We start from the raw sequence: 14,880 nt of genomic DNA on the forward strand, positions 1-14,880 counted from the left end.
AGTGGGTCAAAGTGTGGCCGATATCATGCACTAGAAGTGATTTTAAATGAATTTGTAAAGGAACAGCATCAAAAATCCCTGCCTGTGAACGCCAAAATTTTAAAAATTAAGGCACATGAAATTGCTAGAGAGCAAAAAATCGAAAATTTTAAGGCTAGTCACAGCTGGATTGATCTGTTTATGAAGCGCTGGGGTTTTTCACTTCGGAAGCGAACTTCAGTTGCACAGAAGCTGCCGAAAAATTATGAAGAAAAACTTGTGGAATTTCAGTGCTTCATAATTAGGTGACACACAGAAAAGCAATACCTTCTTAGTCAGATAGGAAATGCTGACCAAACTCCCGTATGTTTTGACATGCCTTCGAATTATATGGTTGACACCAAAGGAAAGAAAAACATAAGTGTTCTTACATCAGGGGGTGAAACACAGCGGACGTCTGGCATTCTTGCTTGCATAGCAGATGGACATAAATTACCCCCATTCATAGTTTTCAAGTGAGAGACTTTACAAAAATCGGAAGTGTTTCCAAAAACTATAATTGTACAAGCAAACGAAACTGGGTGGTTTTCAGAGGACATGTTGCTGGAATGGATTAGGTGTGTGTGGAATCATTGCCCTGGCACAATGCTTGGTTTACACAGTCTGTTGGTATTAGATGCGTACGCAGGTCATACAACACCTGCAGTAAAATGAAAATTAGTGGAAAGCAAAACAGACTTGGCAGTAATTCCAGGCAGGATGATGTCAATTCTGCAATCACGTGAGGTCTGTTTGAATAAACCATTTAAGGACAAGCTTAAACGCATGTACACAGACTGGCTTTCAAAAAGTGACAGACAACTGACACCAACAGGACGTGTAAAACGGGCAAGTTTGGCGCACGTGTGCCAATGGATTTATGATGCATGGAAGTATGTTCCAAATCAGACTGTGCAACAAGCATTTAAACAATGTTCAATATCCAATGCACTATATGGTATGGAGGACGATACTGTGTATGAAGAAATGAGCAACAAAGAACTGAGTGATAGTGATTCAGAATCATGACTGATATTTTAAACATTTCGAATAAGATGTATTACAAACCTAATAAAATTTTGTTTCAAATTTCAGCATTTAATTTCTAAGTTATTTCCATTCTTATTTTATAAGTATTGCAACTCTGCATTGCACAGGATAGAAAAGCATGGTGAGCTGCATCAAACCAGTCTACAGACTGAAGGCAACAACAACACATTCTGCATTTGAAGTCATCACTAAAAATCTACTATGAAAATCCGACTGGCAAGACTGTTTGGAATGTATGTCAATATGGCCAAATCTACAGTCTGAATTTTTTCCTACCTGTGACGAGAGATAGTTGCTAATAGGAACTTTTATGAATTGTGAATCACATGCAGTATTCTCTTCACCATAAGAATAATACGAATGTAAACATTATGCCATGTATTCTTTCGTGTTTGCTGCTATCTCATTTAAATCCTGACTGCTTAATAAACTACGGAACCAGAGTGAGAGAACAACAAACATGGAAGAATATACATATCATGTCATGTTTATATTCATATTATTCTTGTGCTGAATAATGATACAGTCAGAAATAAAGCACGGCAACTGACTAGATTTTTAAATCTAAGATGACTCTAATTTGTGTGCAGAATGTAATGTACTAAAGAGATGCCTGCAAAGATTTTCAAATGGAGAAAATTTTTCGCTAAACTCTTGTTCGTAGCATCTTCTATCATATGCAGTCTTTATTTGGTTCTTGCTGATCATTATCAAAGAAAGCAGGAGTGTAAGTAACAAGAAATAGCAGTCTCTTGCCAATGTTTCACTAATGAGACAATTCCTCTTTTTTTTTTTTTTTTTGCAAGCGGCAGTAGTGCGCACAAAAGCAAGCCACGCCACGAGCGGCAACAGGTCGTAAACACTCCTTATCAGAAAGCAACAAACAATGCATGACACAGTACAATAATGCATTTTCAGCTTAGAGTGACGTAAACACCTATGACAAAGAGAACAGCACTTATCAGATCAAAGCAAAATAAGCAATTGATTCAAACCAGGCGAAGCACGTGAAAAAGGAAGGCTACCCATATAAATATGGACGGAATACCTGACGCATAGCAATGGCTACCTAGTAAAGCTTAACTGATAAGCTTACGATTCGAACCAAACTAATGTAGCTGTATCTTCATCCATTCGACCTAAATTGTGTCTCATGTTACAATGGACCAGCTTTGTTTTGATTTGGAGGTGTGGTCTAAAACTTTTCTCTCCCCTTGAATTTTGAGTCTCAAATTTTGGTGCGGCTTAGATTTGGGCAATTTTTTTTTCCTTGATTTCGAGTCTCATTTTTCAGGTGCGACTTAGATTCAAGTAAATACGATAAGTCTTTAGCATCAAATGCCTATCACAAATGCTGGTTTCTGACAATGGACCTCAAATCACACTGGCAAAATTTCAGCAGTTTTGTGACGCCAACTGCATCAAATATGTGACAACTACACTGTTCCACCTTCAGTCTAATGGTAAAGCAGAACACTTCATCCAAACTTTCAAGCAAACAAATTAACAAGTTATGTGCTTCCCCTTATGCAGGAGCAAGCTTTTGTGCTCTTCCTCTCGTCCTATCATTCCATCCATACAACAGAACACCACCAGCAGAGCTCTTGCATGGAAGTCAACACAGGACACTGTTTCAGCTTCTGCACCCCCAAAGCAGTCGACCCATCATCCACAGTGCTCTAAGTTTAAAGTAAATGATTTGGTCTTTTCCAGCACTGGCAGCAACACACGCTGGGAATGAGGCATTATCACCAAAGTCTCGGGCTGCTCTTTGTATGCCAACAGAAACAGCTTCACCTGTGCGAGCTGTGTTATCGTGCTACGAGTAGTTTGTTTGCAAATTCAGTGCCCAGGAGAATCATACACCCTCAGCTGCCTTTGCCACCCTTGGGTCCTGTGCCACCTCTGGCAGATGGAGATCCAATGGACTTTGATGCACCATCACTGTAACCACAGCAACAGCAGCCCCAGCCATCACCCTACCACCTTCCTGTGGGCCGTTGTGGACCTTCTAGTCACTGTTGCACCTCTACCGACAGAAGAAGATGCTCCACCCCTGGGCATGGATGCGCACCCTGCAGCTGTCCCTCCCCCCCCCCCCCCCCCAAGCTATTTGCATAACGAAAGTCAGGGTCTGGGCAAAAGGAGCTTGTCACTGTGTCACTGGCTGAAGTTCCACCTCTTGCCCTCTCCATGGCACCCATCCCCAGATCTTCCCCCTGTTGCCCCTTCTGGAAGCACTAGTATATGATGGCAAGGTTTTTTTTTTCTTTAGGAGGAGGGAGGGGGACGGTATGTGGTATGGCACTATCAATGCAATGCCATGCCATGCCAGTCCATGTCTACAAGTTAGCAGTAACCCATGTGACTGCATCACCAACCTGTTGCCAGCTCCAGAGACACATCCTCCTTAGCCTGTGTGGCAAGCACCGCCACATAGCCATCAAAAGGATGCCGCTCAGGAGTCTAGTCTGTTAGTTTAGTTGAGCTTGCCTAGTCAAAGCATTGTCAGTTAGCCTCTGTCATTACTGTGGATACTGAGCTGGCCTATCTCAAGGACTCGCTTTGGATTTTGCCCTGGACTTGCTGCTATTCAAATAAAATAAAAGAAATTATTGAAAACTACATGTGCATCTCATTTGCTGCGCTCTGTCTTAGATCCCACTATATCCTTGGCATCCACCACTGGGACAACCAAACATATGGAACCAACACTCTCTTGCAAAGGAAGGTTTAACTTACAAGAATTTTCTACTAAAATGATACAACTATTCCACTGAGATGTAAAAAGGCATTGGCTACAATGTAGAAAACTACTCTTGAAGGCAACCAGGTCCTTAATATCTTGTACATAAGTAAAGACTATTGTGATAGCAGGCTACAGTAAGAAACTGGTGGCTCACCAATAATCATAACATGAACGTACTTCAGTTTAAATTCTCTATGCTAATGTGGTCAGTTCAAATGAAACTGCAACCTAGTTTTTGGAGAAGCAGCAAGACTTCAGTGAAGATCCTCGGCATGAATACTGCAAAATCCAGACTACGGACAACAGATCTACAGTTTTATAGATGGGCGTGTTATAAGACTGTGATTTGCAACCAAAGATCAATGTAGCAATTTTAAATTGTTTGGTGATAGTTTGTTTGAGTTTCTCTGTCAGTGGAGTTTGTAAACTGAAAACTTTGACTGTGAGGTCCAAATATCTTCAAACTTCTTAGAGTGTACATTTTCTAAATTGACTGTAGTAACCACAATTCACAATGGATATCGACTCAGTTTTGATATATGCAACAAATAACAAATTGTTATAATTGCTGGCATTAGTCCAAAACTTTCCTATCCACTCCCATGCAAACACATGCGCATACTACTGACACACTTTTACTTGATCCCCCTCTGATCGATGAATGTCTGCTGACTTCAGACCGCTCTGGAATGTTCACGGCCATTGCCAACTTTAGATACACAACAGTATTGTGCATCACTGCAATAAATAGCCATTGTGTGAATAGTATTGATTTACATGTGGTGTTGTGCCTAGTGATTGCCAGTATCATTTACAAAGATGAGTGAAGAGGCTTTACTGGTACCTGCTCCTTCTAGCAGCTCTCCAGCTACTTTCATGTCACTTCTACAACACATTTACCTATTACACATTCGTTTCCTTCATAACCTGTAAGCACTGCTATGGAAGGAGCACGCACCACAAGGTAGTCATCATAAGCTTCTACTCCCAGCATTGCCTCCCTAAAGGGCCAAATAAAAATGTGCACTCAATACTCACCCTTGTTTCAGGTGGCCCTGTTCTCTCTCTATACTGTGTTGGCATGCCACGGTTACCACGACCTCCTCTTTGAAATGGAGCACCACGAGAACTGGCTCTCGGATCACGCTGTCGATCTGCCAAGAAGTTGTACACAGGATCTGGAGGTGGTCCATCATCCTAAAATATCATTAGGGATTAGCAAATAGCTGTAATTTTTGTCCATTACAAACACAGGAATTAAGTAAGGCACCTAAAATAAACAGTATGTTCTTCAAATTATTTTGTCTATTGACGATTTATTGTCAACAACTGGCACAATTCTAGTGCACACCAGGATCATTCCTACAGTTCCATTCTGTGGTCTCGAGTCCAAGTACATTTCACTATCAAGAACATAACACTAGACAACTAAATTAATTTGGCTGCAAGTCCTAAAAATATCCTTTTCCTCATGTGTAGCAAGTCTCAGAAGAAGACATCCAAAGCATGACCACTACACTGATATCTTTACATGTGATCACAGCATGAATGACATACAAAAATAGATGAAAACGTGTCAAACTGTGAATCAAGACAAGCCACATGCTATGGAGCTCTCAAATGTCTCATGACAATTAATTTTAGACTTGGAGAAGAAAAATGAGCAAACAGTGGAAGCTGAGAGAAAAGGTGGCTAACACATGGAATCAAAGGTATTTTGTGTCAGGAAGTGAGAGCTTTATTTATTGCAAAGAGCAGAATTAAACATGTGTTAACACACATTGTTTCAAGCAAATATTCAGCTCTTTGCTGTATAATATTTCATTAATACCTTTGTGAATTGACTAGTTATAACAGTCTGTTACACAATATTGTTCCTTCAACAACTTGTACTTCTGTAATCTTTAAATATGTTAACCTTCAAAAATCAGTTATTTTACAGACAAGTGGCATTGTCAGGTGATAGGAAACACACATCTCTGTATTTTAAAATCATTTTTATACAGCTACAGCTATTCAAGGAGGGATGTTTCCTTTGTGAGAGGTGGAGTGTCTGCTTGGCAACTGTTGGAACAGGAACATCAGTAGGAGTGGCAAACTCACTATTTAAAAACAAAGAAAAAAGGCACAAACAAAATGACCCAATCGCCCTGACTCATGTTCCAAAGTGACAGCTTATTATTATCTGTTTTGATGATGACAGCCAGCAAATCATTAAGGGTACTCCAGAATTTTAATCTTCATTATTAGTTCATTTTGATTTCTGGCTCATGGAACACCTGCTACAGCTCAAAAGACTGTTTGCAGTTAAAACTGGAGCATCATCAGGAGGGCAGCATGCAACAAAAATGGCATAAGTGTAGTACATGTTTGGCTAAGCAAATGACTAGCCCTTGAGTGCAGCTGCACTATGAAGGATGGAAATGCATGACCACAATCTGGCATCCTGCATTCCCACATGCTTCTACCATTCACCTCACCCAGCCCCTCAACTCTGATACACATGCCTTAATAAAACTCCACTGCACTTTGGCATGGTACACACTTATAGGCTGTAACAAAAATATGCAGCACAAATTGCAGGACACATTCCTCACACCAAGACGAAAAAATTATGTCATATGAACATGGATCTGGTAACACATTGTTTCTGTATTACAACTCATTTTCTCCAACTCAATTATCATGGGAAACACACAAGAACAAAATGTTATGATCATGGGGAAGATGCACCCTTGGTGACAACAGGTTACTTTGTGCACTGCTAGTGTTTTGTTTTACACGTCCTTTTTGCCACGTGAAGTACATTGCTGCTTGATTACGGGTAACATCAACTGTTCCAGTGATCAGTATGACCACTGCAAGCACACGTGTTACTACGTACATTTAATCACAGATTTGGCTCGTGCAGTGGCAGTGTACACAAATGCAGAGTTGGCAGATGTCCATTTGAAGTATGGATTAGCTGATGGCAATGGAACTCGCATTTACTGTTTATACTGGAAGAGATTTGTGGGAAGAAGGTGCTCAGACAGGAAAACGTTTGAAGGTATTGATCATTGTCTTAGGGAATACTGGGCATTTAACTCTGATATTCGCCACCAGAGGAGACCAGATGGACAAGGACACCACAACAGGAGACAGCAATTCTCCATGCAGTTGATGAGAAACTTAGTGTCTGTACAAGGCATGTAGCTGCAACACGCAATGTTCACCACATGACTGTCAGGTGAGTGTTATATGAGGACCAGCTGTATCCATACCATTTACAGCATGTGCAGGCACTATCAGCAGCTGATTTTCCTGCAGAGATACTCTTCTGTGACTGGTTTATTCAACAAAGCATCAACCCTAATTTTAGTGCAACTATTCATATATGGGGCATCATTTATTTATTTATTTATTTATTTATTTATTTATTTAACCTGGCAAGATTAGGGCCATCAGGCCCTCTCTTACATCTAACCAGGCATTCTACTTATTTTACATTCATACGTTTTAGTAGGCATGTTAAACTACATCTAGTACAAAAAGTGAAATAAACAATTAGAAAGGTACACCTGGAAAAATACATATAGAGTTTATATTCATAGATCATAAGTACTGTTAAAATTAGACATTACTGAAGAGACAAATTTTAGGTAGAAGTGCTGGCAGCAGGGAGTATGAGGGAGACTCATGGTGAAGGGAGGAGAAGAATAGACATGATGAAACATAATTAAGGAAATATAAAGGAAAAGAAGATTGCCTGGCTAATAGAGATAGATGAAGGGGAAGGCATCTCAGGAGCAAGATAGGAGACGCTAGCTTTGCTATTTGACAGATGAGAGGATTGGCCTGGTACATTAATTTTGTGGAGAACTTTATGAGGATGATAGTAAGAAATGCTTCAACTTCTTAAAAACAGCAGGGGATTGAATTTTGCGCAAGGTAAAGGGCAGTCTGTTCCAGAGTCGGACAGCGGCAACTGAGAAGGAGTTTGCAAAAGTTTTTGTTTTGTGAGTGGGCACAGTTAGGATACCAAATAAGAGTGACCTCGTGTTTCGATTATGATGGCATGACAGGTTTTTAATCTCTGAAGCAAGGTACTGGGGCGCTTGCGCGACGAGGAGTCTGTGAAGTAGACATAGAGTGTGGTAGTCACGCAATTTGTCCGGCCGCAGCCACTTTAGCTCGGAGTATGAAGCACTAACATGATCATATCGGCGAATGTTGCAGATGTAACGCACACAGGCATTCATGGTTAGCTCTAGCCGTCTTTTGTTTTCACTACTTGTGCCTTGTTGAATCACATCACAATAGTGGAGGTTCGGTAGAACGAGTGCTTGCACGAGCTGGCGTTTCAAGTCCTGTGGAAATATGTTCCGAAACTTTTTGAGAGCATAGAGACAAGCAGATGTCTTTCGGCACACTGTGACTGTATTCTCCACCCAGTTGAGATGCTCATCCAAAGTTACACCCAAGTTCTTCACTGTTTTCTGATATGGTATTGGAGTACCGTCGAGCAGAATAGGAGGTAGCCGTTCGTGGAAATCTGAACTTATTAATTTCTGATGGGCTATTAAGATTACTTGCGTCTTTTTTGCATTTAGTTTAAGCCCCAGGCTTTTCGTCCATGTCACTACCGAAGACAGATCATCATTCACCTGAGCGATTGCAGTGTTTACGTCTTCAGGTCTGACGCTTAGGTAGAGCTGGAGGTCGTCGGCATAGAAATGATATTTACAGGAGGACAGAACCGACGAAATATCGTTGACATATAAAGAAAACAAAAGTGGTCCTAAGACTGGTCCTTGTGGCACTCCCGAGGAAACATGTTTCCAGGAAGATTTTTCATTTACGCAGACAACACATTGCTGTCTGTCTTTTAAGTAGCTTTCAAACCATCTCATTGCACTATCAGAGAAATTAAGCTGTTGCATTTTTCTGAGCAATATGTCAAAGTTAACAGTGTCAAAAGCTTTGCTGAAGTCCAGTAGCCTCAATATTGTTGCCTTTCGATTGTCGATGGCACATTTCAGGTCATCTGTTACTTTAATTAGATCAGTGTTTGTGCTGTGATGTTTACAGAAACTGGATTGAAATTTGTCATATAGGCTGAATTCATGCAAGTGTTCAGTGATTTGGTCATGAACAATATATTCGAGTGCTTTGGAAACAGCAGGCAGTATGCTAATTGGTCGGTAATCACTAGGCAGTTGCGGGTTTTCGATCTTAGGGATGGGTTGAATTATGCTTCTTTTCCATGCAGTGGGGTATATTCCGTTCACGAGGGAAAAATTAAATATGTCAGTTAAGACAGGTACTAAGATATCGGCAACATTCTTAATCATGGTTATACCGATACTGTCGTTGCCTATTGCATCAGAAGAGATTCTCATTATTGCTCTTCTTGTCATATTTGTTGCTACATGTTTTAGATGGAAGCTATCGTTGTTAGTTATCCTGTTTGGGGATTCTTGTGGACGGTAATTATCAGCCATGCTGGTATTCAGAGGTGCAGAGAAGAATTCATTTAATTCGTTAGCTGACACATGAAAAGTAGTTTCTGATTTTGCCTTTCCGACCCCCAAGCTACGGAGATTCTTCCATAGAGTCGTGGGCGTCAGATCGCTGCATACAAGGGAGCGAGCGTGCCTGATTTTAGCATTGCGAATGCATTGTTTCACTCTGTTCCGTAGCTTTCTGTATTCTTCGAAACGCTCGGGTTTCAGATCTGCCTTGAGACGCCTGTGGGCAGCATCCCTATTAGTCATCATTTGACGTAATTCAGCTGTCAGCCATGGAGCAGGAGATTTTCTTACACGGATTGTGCACACAGGTGCATGTTTGTCATAGAGGGCAGTGAGTTTATCACCAAGTTCATTAATTTTGTCGTCGATTGTAGATTCTCTGATTATTTGATGCCATGAGATTTCTGAGCAATCGGCTGTTAGAGCGTCAAGGTCAATACGTTTCATGTTCCTACAAGTTATGTAACGCGATTTGATCCTTGGGGGCTGCACAGAGCAGGCCAGGAATATTACATCATGTGCTGAGAGGCCAGGGGCCGATGTTTGACCAACATCTCTTACTTTGTCAGTCTGTTTCGTTGCGATTGCATCTATAAGAGTATGACTGTGCGCCGTATGGTGTGTAGGTTGTAATGGAAGAATGTTCATGCTATTGCAACTAAACAATCTTCTTAGGTTTATTGCGGAGGGAGTGTCTCTTAGCAGGTCTGCGTTCAAGTCACCCATTACGATGACATGTTCGTATTGACACTGGAGTGAATGTAATTCCGACTGGAAGGAACTCATTGAGTTTATTTTTGGCAGCTTGTACACAATGCCAGTCAAGAATTTCCGACTTTGTATATTTATTTCAATGAACATGAATCCAGCCTCTTTTTCTTCAGCAGGATTTGACGTACATAAGACTTTCGCTTTGAGATCTGTTCGTATATACGCGCCGACCCCGCCACCTCGCTTTTTTGATCTGTCTGCCCTAAGAAATGTGTACCCTGGGAGATGAATAGATGCAGAGGATATGTGTGGTTTCAACCACGTTTCGGATAAGAGGATTACGTGGTAGTTTAGTTGGTTGAAGAGGAGGCTAAGTTCTTCGTAATGTGCAGGTAAAGACTGGATGTTGCAGTGAGCTGCTAAAAGCTCTGACACGTTCCGCTGAGCAGCCTGGAGTAGGGTGGCAGACTGGTTTGTCCCTTTGTTAGGCACTACCTGCCGCGAGGGGCACTGGCCGGTGCTTCCGCCAGGTGACATAACACAGGGGTGTCCGAGATTTTGCGCGCCCTGTTTGTGCCTCCGCGAGTGCCGAAAGAAAGGCGACTGCAAGAGATTTCCTGAGGTTGCGGGAATATAGAAAATGGATTAGTGGTATTCGGTGCAAGGAGAATATGACCAATAATAGTGACGGCTGTGTGTCTCTGTGTATCCTATGCTGTAAGAGGAGAAATGTAATTAGCGTATTTGAAACAGGTTATGGTGGAAATAAGGGAAAGGGGAGTGATTTAAGAGGCCGAAGCTGCCAGCAGAGAGAAGTAAGCTTAATAATTAATAGATTACCGTAGGAAGCTAGAATTAAATTGAAATTTACTAAAGTGATACTGTTAGTGATTATCGTAGGAAGCTACAATTAGAGTGAAATTTGATAAAGTGATACTGATGGTGATTTTTGTTATGAACAATTTAAACCGAAGAGATGGGTGATTAATGAACTAAAGGAGAGACTAATAATTGCAATAGAACTATTACAGAATGGAAGAGAATAAACTGAGAAAATGAAAAAAGTATTAGCAGTAACTAAAATTAAGTAATGGTTAGAGCTACAGACACAAAAAAATAGTGAAAAGTTAACACAGTTACAAAAACAATTAGTTGAAGGTACAAATATGGGTATAATTGAAAAGTTAATACAGTTACAAGACTATATCTAAGTATAGGGCTGTTACAATTTGCAAATGGTGTTAAGTTTGCACTTTTGGCTCGAGTAGCTTCACTTAATACTATTCAGTTCTGTCACGTTTGTGACTGTCTTCTTTCCAGCTGCTGTCTTAATGATTACTCTGCCATCCTGAGTCCACACATTCTGAAGACCGAAATGGGATATGGCACTGTTTAAAATCTTTAGCCATTCGTGTGCCAGATCTTCCCTTATTGTAAGCCCTGTCCTTGCTAACTTCTTCTTCTGGGTAAAGATCTCTGCCCTTTTCCGGTACGAGAGAAATTTAATTATTATTGGACGAGGTTTGGTAGCACCTGGTAGTTTTCATCCCACCCAATGGCTCCTGTCAATGTCTGCCGTGGTCACTTGAACACCTAATTTTTCACGCGCAACCTCTATAAGCAGGTTGTCTGTGTCTTCTTCCTTATTTTCTGCTACTCCAAACAGTCGTAGACTATTTCGCCTTTGGCACTGTTCTAGCTCGTCTGTTGCGGCAGATAGTTTCACTTCTAACTCTCATGTCTTTTTCTCGTATTCAGACACCGACTTTTTTAGTGCTGTAATTTCAGCAGTATTGGCCTCAACAGTTTCACGCATTTTGGCCAATACTGCTGCCGTTACAGTATCTGATATAGTGCCTGCTATCAGATCGATATTGTTTTTATCGCGAAGCGCAGCGTTTACCTCAGAGCGGACCAGCTCCGCTATACCGGCAGCCGCGGCCGCACCTTCCGCCAAGAGCAGACCCGCCACACCTGTCATTTAGACATCAAACAAGATTTTCTGCCAATGTTTGGACTGGCATTGTTTGTTACTGTTTGATACAGCCTTACTTTCTTCCACCCAGTCTCAATGGACAAAGTTATCATAATTTTGAAGAGAATATTCTACCTGATCTGTTAGCACATATGACTTTAGCTGTGCGACAAAACGTGTTTCATGCACGATGGGGCACCTCCCCATTTTAGAGTTAATGTCCATCGGCTTCTAAATAACAGATTCAGTGACATAAATTTAGACAACATTGTCTGTGGAATGCAGCGATCTGATGCTAACTTTGATTAAAGCAACAATCGAAATCGCAATAACGTGTTTATTATTCCCAGTTCAGGGTGTACGATCATGGTATCACGTGAAGAAACGAGGAGCCGCCAGCACCAGCCATAGGGGGACCAAAAAAATGTGAGGATGGCTTTAATGTAAGTTGAAACCAGTAATAGTAATCAAATGTTATTGCCATATTGACTGCAGTTTTAATCAAAGATTCGGGGGCAGATGGATCGGTAGAGATGGACCAACTGCCTGTTCTATATGCTCTCTGGACCTAAACCCACTGGACTTTCATTTGTGAGGGCATTTGAAAGCTCTTGTGCATGGAACTCCAGTACAAGATGTTTAGAGTATCCATGCCCATATTATCGAAGGCTGCAAAACCATATGGAATACTCCAGGGGAACATCAGCACATCCAAGATTCACTACGAGGGAAGGTTGATGCATGAATCAATGCCCATGGAGGGCATATTGAATATCTCCTGTGAGAAAGAGTTGCATGTGGTATGCTCATGCATTCTGCTCGTGTGTGTTTCCCATGATTGATGAGTTGAGAAAATGAGTTTTAACATGGGTACAAAGTGTTTTCAGACCTATGTTCATAAAAACATCTACTTTTGAGGAATGTGTCCTGCAGTTTGTGCCATACACTTTCATTACACCCTGTATAATATTTGTTCTTAGCCCCCCTTCATTTAATAAACAGCAATTTTATACCATTAAAATAGTATTTCAATAATCTGTGATTTTTCTCCAGCCCCTAAAATGAGAAACCTATTATCCTATAGAAAAAATTAATATTGTCATTTTTGCAGGAAATTTAATGTAGTTTAATTTACTACTAGAGAACATTTTTTCTAGAAAATGAAGTTTTTGAGTGATTTAAGAAAAACAAAGAAAAGTGATATTTAATCACCCTTGCCCTCCCTCCCACACATAACCCCACCAGTGAGGATTCATAGTATGTTGTTCATGCCACCTCCTCCTACCACTGTACAAAAATTTGTGGCTGCATGATATTTTCCCTATTCAACTTTTTGTGGTCTTTGTTGACTGGGCTATGACTACATGTTGCCTGTGCTGCTCTCACCTACCTTGATACAAAATGTTTGATTATGACCCTGGTAATACTTCCCCCAATCACTCACCCAATAAAAATGTCTGGTCACGAAATGCCAAGAGGTTGGTACACCACTTCTAATCAGACATTACAACTGATCACGTATGGCGCATAGTTTTGATCACGTATGGCGCATAGTTTTAGCATCTGAAATGCCATAGCCTTATCTGCCACCCAAGCTCAGTTGGACTTCACAACCAGCCCTGTCAGAGCCACTGTTCCTGCTAGAGGCGGCAATTGTATGTACTAAATTCCACACCCTGTATATGCCACCTATAAATTTTTCTATGTATTCTTCCTACTACAATGAGTACGCACATCAAGTAAAATTTCTTCATTTACTATTTTTCCAGATAAGGCAATTTTAAGGGCCAGGAGTGTAACTACAGTCTTGGACTGCACCACATATTCCACGAAATGGCTAAAGTCAGGGAACAAATGCCAAACAATAATAAAAAATTAACATTTCAGCACTCAAAACTACTTTTCTCACCACTCATCTGTTACCCGGGACTACCCTCTTGTGCCTACGCTAAACTAATGCCTTAGTGACCAATGTACACAGTCCAGAACTCGACAACAATCACCACAACTAAAATAATTGTATAGCTGTGTCTGCAAATTATTTTAATTTAGAGTATTTTGTATAATTACATTTTACAATATCAAAGCCATTTTCAGAGAAAAGAAGTGTCTTGAGCAATTGCATCTGACATTTTCAGATCTTTGTCTCCTCTCAACTTTTTTTGTGAAATACGAATGAATCCCTCTTGAAAATGAAAGGTGGCCAGGGTGCCCAACATAAGCAGTTACAGGAGGTTGCAATCCTCATGCAGTGTGATTGTTTAAAAAATAACGTCTGCTGCACCAGTGAGCACATTTAGCATATTCTTGGGACTCATTTGGTGACCATCACAAAATCTTAAAAGAAATTTTATGTGCCTATCTTCATGCTGGTGCACACTACATATCTGAAGCAGGAAGAAAATGGGCATATCAAAACTCATAGAGAAAGCAGCAACTATATGTCTGCATCTTCTTCAGCAGTGCTTGCACATGTGAAGAAAGCAAGATGTGTATGCTAAAGAATGATATGCACTTTCTTTGTGAACTGATTATTGTGCAGTCATATTTTATGACAGAATTGAGCCACTGGAATATATTGTTCTAAGCATATCACAAAAATCCCAGACAATCAAGGTGACATGGGCCTACGAAATTTTTGTGAACAACTTTCATACAAGGTACATTATGGGATTTACTGATCTGAGGGGATGCACTGGTGCTTATATCCTTAAGGATAGTACTAGACGAAGATGTGAAGTTCTCCAAAACACAACAATCTGCATTACCTTCTCCAAACTTCCGTAGTTAACCCCCAAATCAAATAATTACTTTGTAAATAAAATAAACGTTTACACGAGGAGAACAATTTTGTAAAGTTTAAG

General features: G+C 40.6%; 1 protein-coding gene across 1 annotated transcript in view; it reads right to left on the reverse strand.

Annotated features, from left to right (window-relative positions):
- The window catches only part of LOC124619483, a 172,128-nt gene that overhangs the window by 144,048 nt on the left and 13,200 nt on the right, over positions 1-14,880 (reverse strand). The window contains exon 3 of the mRNA XM_047145897.1: positions 4,856-5,014. Coding sequence (XP_047001853.1) covers positions 4,856-5,014 — 159 coding nt within the window. The remainder of the gene's footprint in view (positions 1-4,855; positions 5,015-14,880) is intronic.

The sequence above is a fragment of the Schistocerca americana genome, chromosome 6, assembly GCF_021461395.2.
Source record: "Schistocerca americana isolate TAMUIC-IGC-003095 chromosome 6, iqSchAmer2.1, whole genome shotgun sequence".
NCBI classification, from domain to species: Eukaryota; Metazoa; Arthropoda; class Insecta; order Orthoptera; family Acrididae; genus Schistocerca; species Schistocerca americana.